The sequence below is a fragment of the Triticum dicoccoides genome, chromosome 7A (assembly GCF_002162155.2).
Source record: "Triticum dicoccoides isolate Atlit2015 ecotype Zavitan chromosome 7A, WEW_v2.0, whole genome shotgun sequence".
Taxonomy (NCBI): Eukaryota; Viridiplantae; Streptophyta; class Magnoliopsida; order Poales; family Poaceae; genus Triticum; species Triticum dicoccoides.
The window spans coordinates 566,496,165-566,508,865 of NC_041392.1; the positions used below are offsets into that span (position 1 = coordinate 566,496,165).

At 48.2% G+C, this 12,701-nt stretch overlaps 1 protein-coding gene and 1 long non-coding RNA gene across 3 annotated transcripts; both read right to left on the minus strand.

The window, feature by feature from the left end:
- Positions 1 to 957: 957 nt before the first annotated feature.
- On the minus strand, positions 958 to 3,382 carry LOC119332738 (submandibular gland secretory Glx-rich protein CB-like). Of its 2 annotated transcripts, XM_037605889.1 has the most exons (6): positions 3,027 to 3,382; positions 2,868 to 2,941; positions 2,412 to 2,785; positions 1,806 to 1,881; positions 1,434 to 1,721; positions 958 to 1,354 (listed from the first exon to the last, which is right to left on the minus strand). In XM_037605889.1, the coding sequence occupies exons 3-6, from the start codon at positions 2,544 to 2,546 to the stop codon at positions 1,101 to 1,103; spliced, it is 753 nt and encodes a 250-aa protein (XP_037461786.1). In that variant the 5' UTR covers positions 2,547 to 2,785; positions 2,868 to 2,941; positions 3,027 to 3,382; the 3' UTR covers positions 958 to 1,100. The 2 variants fall into 2 exon arrangements, with proteins under 2 accessions (XP_037461786.1, XP_037461787.1); XM_037605890.1 differs by lacking the exons at positions 958 to 1,354; positions 1,434 to 1,721; positions 1,806 to 1,881 and having other exon boundaries at positions 2,390 to 2,785.
- Positions 3,383 to 8,149: 4,767 nt separating this feature from the next.
- LOC119329186 lies at positions 8,150 to 8,676 on the minus strand. Its single transcript, XR_005159338.1, has 3 exons — positions 8,437 to 8,676; positions 8,277 to 8,349; positions 8,150 to 8,172 (listed from the first exon to the last, which is right to left on the minus strand). It is a non-coding gene; the product is annotated as an uncharacterized LOC119329186 (long non-coding RNA).
- Between the last annotated feature and the right edge of the window lie 4,025 nt (positions 8,677 to 12,701).

Genomic DNA, 12,701 nt, shown 5'->3' on the forward strand with positions numbered 1-12,701 from the left:
AGCTGCAGTCCAGTACTCGCCTAAGTTTAAAAAAATCATATCAAGTGGTGAGCAACCCTCCCACTCGGGGGCTTAGCTGCAGTCCAGTACTAGCCTAAGTTTAAAAAATCCTACCGAATGGTCAGCAACCCTCTCACTCGGGGGCTTAGCTGCAGTCCAGTACTCGCCTAAGTTAAAAAAATCCTACCGAGTGGTGAGCAACCCTCCCACTCGGGGGCTTAGCTGCAGTCTAGTACTCGCCTAAGTTTTAAAACACGCTCCATCCTTATCCGCAAGGACGACGAGGTGCAGGTCGACCACGATCTGTCCTCGGAGCTTCGACACAAATACAATGTCCGCTCCATCCTTATCCGCAAGGACGGCGAGGTGCAGGTCGACCACGATCTGTCCTTGGAGCTTCGACACAAATACAACGTCTGCTCCATCCCTATCCGCAAGGACGACGAGGTGCAGGTCGACCATGATCTGTCCTCGGAGCTTTGACACAAATACAACGTTCGCTCCATCCTTATCTGCAAAGATGACGAGACGCAGGTCGACCATGATCTGTCCTTGGAGTTTTGACACAAATACAATGTCCGCTCCATCCCGATCCGCAAGGATGGCGAGGTGCAGGCCATGGGCAACACCAAGTAGCTTTGCCCATGATACACTCGACTGAGCTGCTCACAAAGTCAGTAGCAACTCATACTGAAGAAAAAAGTTCTACTCAAAGAGTCAAAAGATCCAAAAGCAACCAAGTTCAGATAAATCCTACAAGGTTCTAGATCGCAGTTCAAGGTACTCGAGCATCAAGCCCGAAGAAGTTTAAACGGTTACAAAAACCACTCGGCATACCGAGGAAAATTTAATCGGATCATAAAAAGTTTGTTCACTCCGCGGGAGGACTGGCAGGCTCGACGAATTCATCCAGGTCGATTCCATCTCCAATCCGAGTGGCAGCCTGCAATAAAGGTATCCATGAAGGACTGGAAGTCATGTTTTCTCGTATTGGCAACCTTGATCGCTGCTAGCTTCTCCTCCTTGGCTTCCTTGAAGTGGACTCGAACTAGCGACAGAGCTACGTCAGCACTGCAGCGAGCAGACGACTTCTTCCACTCCTACACTCGGCCAGGGATCTCGTTGAGTCGAGTCATCAAAGACTCGAGGTCATTCTGGGGCGTCTCCCGTGGCCAAAGCGTTGAGCCAATCTGCGACACCGCAACCTTCAGGTGAGCAAGGTAGGCCGTAACACTGGAAACACGGGATTCCAGTCGGAGCACGTTCATGGTAGCTTCATCACCAACAGGGGAAAGGACGGGGTCCAGGCCTGTATCGATTCGTCTGGTTTCTTCTTCAAAGTTTTGGCAGAATTCTATAAACGCAAAGAAATAATGAGTCGACGGTTGCATGGTGAATCGACGATAGCTAAACAGTCAGACAAGGAAGAATACCTTCGAGCACAAGGAATAGCTTCTTGGTGAGTGCCCCCAGATAAGCTTCGAGATCATTTCTCTTACGAGAAATGCCTTCAATCTTCTCGTTCAAAGCCACTTTGTCTTTCTTCAGAAGAGTCACTTCTCGGTTGGACTCATTAAGGGATGTCTTCAACTTGGTGTTTTCTTCCTCCAGCGCACCCACTGAGGCCAGTTTCTTGTCAGCAAGTACAGTCTTCTCCTGAGCCTCCTTTTGCGCAGCAGCAAGATCGAGGTCCTTTTTCGCCAGAGCCTGCTTCATTTTCTCTGAAAGATATGTACTCGGGTCAGACAGAAGAACAAGGAGATGACTTGTGAGTCGGCCAAGATAAACAATCGACCAGTTGTTACCTTCCATATCGGTTGTCTCATCTTTGGCCTTCTGCAAGTTCTGCTTAGCCAACTCCAAGTCAAGATTGAGTTGTCTCTGCTTCTCCTCGAATTCGGAAAATTTGGAGATGAGCTCACAGGATTTTTGAAGTCAACAAATGTTACATCAGTGAACAGAATCAAAAGTTATTCACTCCCGAGTGAAAAGAATTCGAAGACTATTGCCGAATCAAACATTCAACAGTAGTCTCGGGGACAACACCCAGTGGGTGCACTTAGCGTGCCCCCACTGGTTCAAGTTACACTTGACATGATCTGTTCAGACCGAGTGAGAAAGTTATGATTCTCAGACCATAGCCGACTGCCCGCAGTCAACTACGGTCTCGGGGACTACACCCAGTGAATGCACTCAGCGTGCCCCCACTGGTTCAAAGACTCAATCGACAGAATCTAGTCGACTCAAGAAGCAAAACTATTCAGCAGTACTATTCGGCAATAAATTAAACACCCAGTGGGTGTGCAAATGCAAAAGGCAGACTGACGGAAAGATGCACAAGGGAAATTTTCGGGTAGCATATCCTAACAGAGCAAGCGACAAGCTAAGAGTTCAGTCGGTAATCAACCAACCTGGACGTTGCTCCGGAGAGCTGAGCTGGCATCATAAGCAGCTTGACTGGCCCCTCGAACCACCTTCGTCTGCTCCATCATGATGCATATGGCCTCCTTGGCAGCACCCACTTGGTCCTCCGAGACGCGATACATAGTGAAGATTGGAGACGGTGTATCGGTTGGGATCTGAGAAGTCGACGTCTAAGGCTGAGCACTCGACAATGGTACGGCAAAAGTCACAGAAGCTCGGTTGGCATCGCCGGTCTCCTGGATCACTGGCTCCATCACTAGTGTCGACTGGGGCACCTTGCCAGTTGATGTCTTCTTACTCCTCCTGGGCCTCAGCGGCACATCCTCATCGTCATCTGGAAGATCAATGACATTGGGAGGAGCTACAAAAAAGAATTAACCATAAAAATTCGGTCGATCAACAAAATGGTTGAGAAAGCAAAGACAAGTTTGCAGAAGTCATACCCGGGTTAGAAGTGACCGCGTCTTCCACATCCTCGTCATCATCCCTGTAAGCAGAAGTCCCAGAGGTAGCAGCTCTGCAAGTTTCAAGATTCACTCGGACAAATGAGAAAGAGTCGACAGCACAAGTCCCTGGTCAAAAAGTGGGGGCAAGACACTTACGCAGAAGTGACGGGGACGTCGATCTTGATCTTGGGCAGGGTCTTCCGAGGCTTTGGTTCTGCAACTTTTGGCTGCTTTGGAGCCTTCTCAGTCGGCACAGGCGAAGAGGTCCGAGTGCGCTTCGAAGTCTGTCCGGTCGGCTTAGCTACTTCGCCGTGGATACTTGATGGGTCGTGCTTATGTTTGGAATGCTTTTCGTTGCAAGGTGGTGACTCGACTTCTTCACCATTGCTTGAGTCCTCGCTTTCCTCCTCCTCTTCTCCTCCATCAGACTGAAAATCCATGCTTTCGCCTCCGCTTTCTTCTCCTTCCTGGTACTGCTCTTGCTCCCCGTTCGTCATTGAGTACGGCTCCGTATAAACCTGTGAAGCAAAAGAGGTGACCAAAGGGTGGTCGACTCAGTAAACAAATGCAAGTCAGAATGAAAAACACTCGGAGATAAGGGACAAACCTTGTCTGGTTGGTTGTTGGTGTCGAATGGTAAAACTCTTCGGGACCCCCTGGGGTTATCCTTGTTCCCTATCATGCTTTGCACCCACTGTGCCACCGACTTCTCATCAACGTCCTCTGGGTGGATCCGAGTGGAATCTTCAATCCCCGAGTACATCCACATGGAGTGATCACAAGCCTGGAGGGGTTGAATACGTCGACTGAGGAATACCTCGAGCAGATCCATACCAGTCACACCCTCATGGATCGGCTGAACTACTCGCTCCATCAACATGGACACCTCCACCTTCTCTGCTGGAGTCACTCTCAAGGAAGTAGGTTTCTGGACTCGCGCTAAGGAAAAGGGGGAGACCAGTCGAATGACCAGGGGTCGACTTGTCTTTGCAATAAAACCAAGTCGACTGCCACCCTCTAACCGAGTCAGGGAGAGTCATCGCAGGAAAAGCACTCTTCCCCCTCATCTGGATACCTAAGCCCCCACACATCTGGATCACCTGTGTTTTCTCGTCACTCGGGCTAGCCTTTTTCACAGTCTGTGAGCGGCATGTGAAGATGTGTTTAAACAAACCCCAGTGCGGTCAGCAGCCCAGGAAATTCTCGCACAAGGAGACATAGGCCGCAAGGTACGTGATAGTGTGGGAGAGAAATGGTGGAGTTGGGCTCCGAAGAAGTTCAGGAATGCACGGAAAAAGGGATGTGGGGGCAAAGAAAAACCGTGGTCGACGTGAGTGGCGAGTAAGACACACTCACCCTCCTGAGGCTGTGGCTTAGTTTCATCCCCTGGGAGCCTCCAGGAATCATGCTCAATCAGCCCCCTCTTGGCCAGGTCTTGCAAGTCATCCAGCACGATTGTGGATCGGATCCAATCGCCCTGAACCCAATCGCGTGGCAAGCCAGATCTCGACGACGGCCCGCTCCTGGCGGTCTTCTTGCCCTTCCCCTTTGCTGCTCCCTTCTTTGCGCACTCCAGCACCGCCATCTTGTCCTTCACCATCACAGCAAGGGGCGCACGGGCGGGAGGCAGCATCTAGAGCAAAAGCGGTAACGGTGGAGAAGGAGAGGAGGAAGAAGGAGAAATTGAGGCGCACATTGCAAAATTCCCCAACCCAACATCTTATATGGAGTCATTTCCGAGTGACTGACGACTGGGCCCGGGCAATCATGTCAAATCCCGCAACTGTCGCTCGCTCGGTACATGGCGAAAAAGGTGGCGCGGTGATCGAGGCGCCCCTGCCTAATCCATCCCGATTAATGCGGCCTCCTCCGCCCCGCGCGCTTCCCAAAATTTCGAATCCCGCAAGATCCGGGAACTGCAGAGCAACCTGTCAGACTGAAGATTTCTTTCATATCAACACTCGAAGATTATCAGCAAAAGTTCACTCAACTACTTTAGAATGGATCAAGGCCACTAAAAATGAAGTCAAAGTTGTCGCATAACTCATCAGTCTAAGGAAAATACTTCCGCGGCATGTAACAGAGTCGGAACCAACTTCCACTCCTTTTTCCACTCGAACCCTGAACCATTCGGGGGCTAATGACGATGACATGTACCTAGGGTAGGTCATAGGCCTGACCTAGACACCCTCCCCAAGGACATTGGCCTAAAGTCATAAGCATTCGAGGGATACCATCATTCACTCGACCATAAACAGTCCACTCGGAAGATTCAAGTTCACTCGACCAAGGAGTACTCACTCGACCGCGACAAGAATCACTCGACATATAGAAGATCTAAAGTCACTCTGTATGGCAACGGTCAGGCGTTACACTATAGACTTAATAGTCATTCATGTATCTTTATTGTTGGCGTTATCAGTAACGGCCACCTTTATGTACCTTAAACCCTGTGTAATTGAGGGCTGGAGGGGTCTGACGCACTTTATATAAGCCACCCCCCTCCTCTGGCCAAGGGTTCGCACTCCCTGCACTACTAAGAAAAGGGCTATAGCTAATATGGATATTAATGGCGCACCACCTATGTGGTGCGCCATTGCTATATAACAGTGGCGCACCATGTGTAGGTACGCCATTAGTGTCCATATCACTAATGGCGCACCACACCCATGGTGTGCCACTACTAACAATTTTTTTTCAAAACTAGTAATGGCGCACCAGGGCATCGTGCCCTATTACTAGTTTTAACTAGTAATGGCGCACCACACACTCTGTGCGCAACTACTAACATTTCTTTTACTTTTTTTTCAAAACTAGTAGTGGCGCACCAGGGTATAGTGCGCCATTACTATGTCAAACTTAGTAATGGCGCACCTACACAAAGTGCGTCATTACTAAGTTTGACCAAGGTTTGACCAAGTTATACACATAGTAATGGCGCACTTTGTGAAGGTGCGCCATTACTATGTCAACTAGTAATGGCGCACTATCCCCTGATGCGTCACTGCTAACCAAATGCACCCCCCTGGACCGCTTTTTCAGTTAAAAAAAGAGAATGTCAAAAAAATAAAAGAAAATAAGTTTTCCGCGTGATATGTGGTCTAGTTGTTGGGAAAATTTACAAATATGAATTTCAACTTTATTTGCAAAATCTCTCTGAAATTTAGTAAAATGGGCATAACTTTTGGATACGAACTCGGATTAAAAAGTTTTTTATATGAAAAATCATCTACTCGAAAAGTTACATCTGAATTGAATCGGGGGAACATTGTTCAAGATTTTTCAGAATCCCCCAAAACCTAACAGAATAAAAGATACAAGGCTTTTAAGATCTAGAGGGGGGAATGAAAAAAAAAATCAAACTTACTAGTGACGCACCATTTGCTAGGTGCGCCACTAGTAACAGAAAAAAATGGTTTCAAATTTTGTTTTTGATTTTTTTTCAAAATATGATACGTAATATGACCGGAAGTTTGAAATATTTTTCAAAATTTCATCATACTCATCAACATGAATAAAGTCCTAGACATTAACAAGGTTTAATAGGATTGATATGATAGATATATCAACAAGTGCCTGTTAAACATATTGACCCGAGATTAAGCCATAGTGACCCGAGATTAAGAAAAAAATTGAAAAAAAAATTTGAAACAAAATTTGAAAAATTTTTACAAAAAATTGTTAGTAATAGCGCACCAGATATGTGGTACGCCACTACTAAGTCAGATAGTAATGGCGCACCGTTGGACATAGTAATGGTGCACTATGTGGTGCGCCATTATTATCTGGTATACTAATGGCGCACCAGGGGTGCGCCATTAGTACTTGTTACTAGTGGCGTGATGATAGTGGCGCACCTATAGTGCGCCATTAATGGCCAAAATAGGTGCGTCACTAACTGGCCTTTTCCTAGTAGTACTGTAACTTCACGCATATTCCAATCGACCGAGCCTCCGGGCACCGAGACATAGGGCTGCTACTTCCTCCGCAAAGGGCCTGAACTCGTACATCTTGCGTGCACAATCTCACCGCAGCTAGGATCTTGCCTCTACATTCTTACCCCCTACTTTACTGTCAGACTTAGAACCACGACACTGACAACCTCAAGATTATTTGAATTGACAATAACCTTGTTGCAACCGATTGTTTCTGCTAGGCAAAGACCATATCTCAACGCAGTAGCTTCAGCGAATAGCACATAACAAAAGTCAATTTTCCAATTCCTTGCATTTATGAATTTGCCCCTATCATCTCGAATAATTGCACCAGTTGTCCCCTTAAGAAGGTCTTGATCAAACGAAACGTCCACATTGAGCTTCACATGTCCATTAGGATGTAGCATCCATCCTCCGGATTTCCTCTTAGCTTTTGGTTGCGCTGCTGAAGTGTAGTTTGATGTCAAGACTCGGACCGAAGCTGCAATTTGTTTGGCATTTTGAATTGTCTCACCATGGCGGAGCTTCCTTCTCTCCCACCATAGATACCAACAAGTCTGATAGCTATTATTTCATGCACTTTCTTTTGCCCTAGCACAAATGTCTCCTATTCTGGCAACTCCAGGAGATATCCCAGCACACATTCTCCCGCCCTATCAATTAGACATGCATTACTAATAATGCTATCTAGTCCAAGTTCTTTCCAAACTTGCATAACTATTGGACACTTGAACAATGCGTGTACAGTAGTATCATCCCCTGTTCTCCAAACAGGTCATTGTAGTGATACCTTAACATGTTTGTTTGAAAGATTAATGCCACAAGGTAAAGTTCCATGAAGAGTTTTCCAAAAAAATATTTTTACCTTTGCCGGATAGTCCAAGCTCCAAATTCTTTACCACACACTACCAACCTGCTTGTTCCTTGTCCATTCGGTCGACACAGGTTACCCTCGTGATCCCACTCAACATAATATGCTGATTTCACGAAAAATCTGATCTTTTTGTCATACCCGATGCAAAAAAGTCCTCCATGTCATAATCGGGAAGCGGAATTGCTAAGATTCGATGAACATCCATGTGCCAGAAGGTTTGTCTCACTAGTTCCTCATCCCACTAGTTAGTACTAGGATCAATCAAGTCCTTTACTTTTGATACGATATGGTTTCCATGTACAGTAACAAATGTTATGTTACATGAACCAGGAATCCATGGGTCATCTCATATATTGATTTTCTGTCCATCACCCACTCTCGAGATGCACCCATGTTTCAGAGTGTTCACCCCTGCCATAATACTTTGCCAAGTGAGGGAAGCTCCCATTTCTAATTTAGCATTGAGCGAATCTCCATCAGGAAAATACTCTGCCTTCAGGACAGTACCACACAAAGAATATGGATTATCTATTAACCTCCATGCTTATTTTGCTAGAAGAGCCAAATTAAAACAGTGGATGTCTCTAAACTCCATACCTCCTTTGCACTTCAGCACACACAATTTCCACCATGCCATCCAATGCATTCTCTTTTGGTTGTCACTGTCCCCCTACCAATGGTGCGACATCGAGTCAGATATTCCTTTATAAACTTGTTTAGGAATTTTAAATACTGACATTTCATATGATGGTATAACCTGTGCAACTAACTTGAGAAGGATTTCTTTACCGCCCAATGATAATTACCTCTCTTTCCAACCATTCACCCTCTGCATGACACGATCAATCAAGTATTGAAAATAGTCTGTTTTATCCATCCCCACTTTAGACAGCAATCCCAAATACTCCCTCTATAACTAATATAAGAGCGTTCTAAACACTCTTATATTAGTTTGTGATCTAAACACTCTTATATTAGTTTATGGAGGGGGTACTTATCATTGAGCGCCTCTATCGTGATGCAAACCTCGGATGAATTGCCATGACAAATGTTGCTGATCCCAAGCTGGGCATCCATAAAATCCAGTAAGTCTCCAGTCCACACCCGATCATTCATGAACACCACATCAACGAAATTAGCACACTTATAATTCAAAATCACCTTATCAGCATGATTGCAAAACAGAGCAAGTCCACCTGATCTTCCATCACTGCCAACTACATAAGAGCATCTCCAGCCGTTGGCCCCCCTAGGACGCATAAAAATCGCCCCCTGGGGGCGAGCCAGCGATACAATCGGCGCTGGGGGCGGTTTTGCGCCCAGTCGTCGGCCCCAGCTCGCCACCAGGTGCCGAAATTGGCCCACTTTGCAGCCCCATTTCGGCGAATAAAGGGCCCATATGGGCGAGAATAGGCCCATATTCGGCGTGGTTCGCCGTGTCTCGAAGTTCAATTATCAACACAATTTTTTCTTACCACATATTTCATCACAGAAAAATCAAATACTTTAACAAAATAGTACAACAACAAATAGTTCAATACAGATTATATAGTTCAACAAATAAAAACTCGTATTTCATCACACAACGTCCCCCTTGAGCCTCCATAGGTGCTCAATCAGATCTTTCTGCAGTTGATGATGCACCTGTGGGTCTCGGATCTCCTGACGCATACTGAGATAGGCAGTCCAAGTTGGCGGTAGCTGGTGATCAACTTCGGCTAGAGGATCCTGCCTGTAGTATGGTTTAGTGTCAAACACTGGGTCTTCTTGCTCGCTCTTGATGATCATGTTGTGCAAGATGACACATCAAGTCACAATCTCCCACATTTGATCTTTGGACCACGTCTGAGCGGGGTACCGAACAACAGCAAATCGAGATTGGAGCACACCAAGTGCCCGCTCGACATCCTTCCTGCACGCCTCCTGAATCTTTGCAAACCAGGCGTTCTTGCCTCCTGGCACAGGGTTTGAGATGGTCTTCACAAATGTCGACCATCTCGGATAGATGTCATCAGCTAGATAGTACCCCTTGTTGTAGTGCCGCCCATTGATCTCGAAGTTCACCGGAGGAGAATGGCCTTCAAAAAGCTTGGCAAAGACAGGAGAGCACTGTAGCACGTTGATGTCATTGTGAGTTCCTGGCATACCAAAGAAGGAGTGCCAAATCCAGAGGTCCTGTGTGGCCACCGCCTCAAGCACCACACTGCAACTGCCTTGGGCGCCTTTGTACATCCCCTGCCAAGCAAATGGGCAATTCTTCCATTTCCAATGCATGCAGTCGATGCTTCCAAGCATCCCAGGAAATCCTCTTGCTGCATTCTGTGCTAGGATCCGAGCAGTGTCTTCCGCATTGGGTGTTCTCAAGTATTGCGGTCCAAACACTGCCACCACTGCCCGACAGAACTTGTAGAAACACTCTATGCTTGTGGACTCGGCCATGCGCCCATAGTCGTCGAGTGAATCATCGGGAGCTCCGTATGCAAGCATCCTCATCGCTGTCGTGCACTTCTGGATGGAGGTGAATCCAAGGGCGCTGGTGCAATCCATCTTGCACTTGAAGTAGTTGTCAAACTCCCGGTTGGAATTCACAATCCTGAAGAAGAGCTTTCGGCTCATTCGATAATGGCGCCGAAATGTTTTCTCGCCGTGAAGTGGAGCATCAGCGAAGTAGTCGGAGTAGAGCATGCAGTAGCCTTCGAGACGATGCCGGTTCTTTGCTTTCACCCGCCCCGGCGCCGAGCCACCTCGCCGCGGCTTTTCATTGCTCGCCAGCAGCTGGGCGAGGGCAGCGAGCACCATGAGATGCTCTTCTTCCTGGACGTCGGCCTCAGCTTCCTCCTCCAGCAGCGCGGCGAGCGCTTCCTCGTCATCCGGGTCCATCGCCGAGGCAGGCAAATCGCCGAACACCTTGCGCCCGGTGGGCGTGTCCCCGCCGCTAAACTGCCCCTCCGCGGTCGAAAACGGCGGCCGAAAACGCCCAGCTGTTGTTGGAGGGGCTGCCGCGGCAAAGCTCTGCTATTTTTCCGGCGTGGAATGGCTATCTAGTGGTGAAAGGCGGCGGGCGGCACCGAGATATAGCTAATGGCGGCCGAGGGCGTGGGGGGTGGGAGGCGAGTCGGGGAAGAAAACCTTGACTTTTGCCCTGACGGCGTCGGCCAGCCGCGCTTTTCCCTTGCGCCGGAGCCCCCAACTGCCCCCCAGTGCGCCGGGTTCGGCCTGTGACCGCCGGGCGAAAAAAAGGCCCGAGCCGGCGTTTTTCGGCGTCCTGGGGCGCGACTGGACCGTTTTTTCGGCGCCGGCGCGGCAAAAACGCCTGGGAAGGGCATGTTGGAGGCGCGGCTGGAGATGCTCTAAGCACAATCAAACCCCAACTTACTCCTAATTTCATCCGCTTTATTATCATCAAGATGGGATTCCGAGAGGAACACCACCTCCGCTCTCACACGCTCTTGTAGAGACAAGAGGTCCCAAATTGCCGTCATTGAGCATGCACAACAGTTTTAAGAAAGGACTTTCATTGTCGTCGGCAGTCGGTGCAACAAGGAATGTTAAATAAAAAAATCTTGAGGGAAGAACCGTTGGAGGACAGCAAACCTTAGCTTCTTTTGCTAGGGGACGACAAGTCTATAGAGAAAGCCCCTCGTCAGGACCTCAAACAGGCTTCACGCTGGCTAGATTGATTCACCCGGGCACATCACCATACATGCAAAGCCAGCAAAGCTAGCAGGCAGCTGGATTGAATTTCCAAACGGCGCATGCACATACACGTGAGCTTGACTTGGGCTAGCATCAACTGGATCGATTCTTCTCGGCGGCTCAGAACAGCCGTCGCACTCGACGGACACTCTTGTAAAGCCAACAGCAGCAGCAGCCGTCGCCGACGGCGACGACGCTGCAACCCTAGATCGCCACCTTTTTCTCTCCTAGCTTTCCTCATTATTTTTGGTGTTCATTGTACTGCAATGATTGAAGATGAATAGATTGAAAGTTTTTTTTTAAAAAAATTATGTCTCCACATGTCAGTGCCAACATTGGCATCTAGATGATGGCTGCTTGGCGTCCATGACACATACGTCAACCATTCGCGGGACGGTGGTGCGGCAGTAGTCAGAAGTGATGTGATGGCGTTTCTCTGGCTAGCTAGTTTGTGTGAGCACGCAAGTAGGGTGGTGGACCGTAACCATGGCGGCAAACATTCTCTTCAGGTGTAAACACATGATCTTCCCTCTAACTTGATTGGGTGGCGTCGACTGGGTAACGTCGACGTCGACGACTGCACTTTGTTACTTTGTTAAAGGTGTTGGTTCGAGCTTCAGGGTGATATCCCTTGGTTTGGCATTTGGTTGGACCACCCGGCATAGGCGCGCGACGATGATTCCTTGTTTCCCATGCAGCAACAATACCTCACCGCTCTCACGCCTCCCATGCAGCCGTGAGGGAGGGCCAGTACCCGCGCGCGCCATCCACGGGGGAGATCAATGCCACCATCTCCACCCAAGGCCGTCATCCTAGCTTCCAGAGCCCCTCACACCAGCGCGAGGCAGCAAATCTGCGCCGCCACCTTCACTGGAAGACGCGGCAGCCCGCGGCCTCCTTGGGTGGCGGCGGGGAGGGGGAAGGAGAGAGGAGAGGTGATGGCGGCTAGGGTTTGGGGCCGCTCTCGTGTCGCCCGAGAGGGGTGACGCGAGAGCAGGGGGAAGTCAAGAAGACATGATGATTTTTCTTATAGGCGTTGTCTTGAAGCGCCGCGTCCTTTTGTCTGCTAATATGTTGTCATAGGTTTAGCGGTACGATTTGAAGATGTTGTGACGAGGCATATCTTAGATTTTTTTTATCTTTGTATTCTGCGAGCTGATTTACTCGGCATTTTTTATTAATATAGATAAGATTTGGTTCTATGCATCTCTCGATGTAGAAGCCGATGGTATTTCCGTTTGAAGATAAACCTGAGTTGTGTCGAATATTGTGTATAAGGTAGGTTACAGTTGGACATGTAGTTGTATTGTGTTTAGATAGGATATG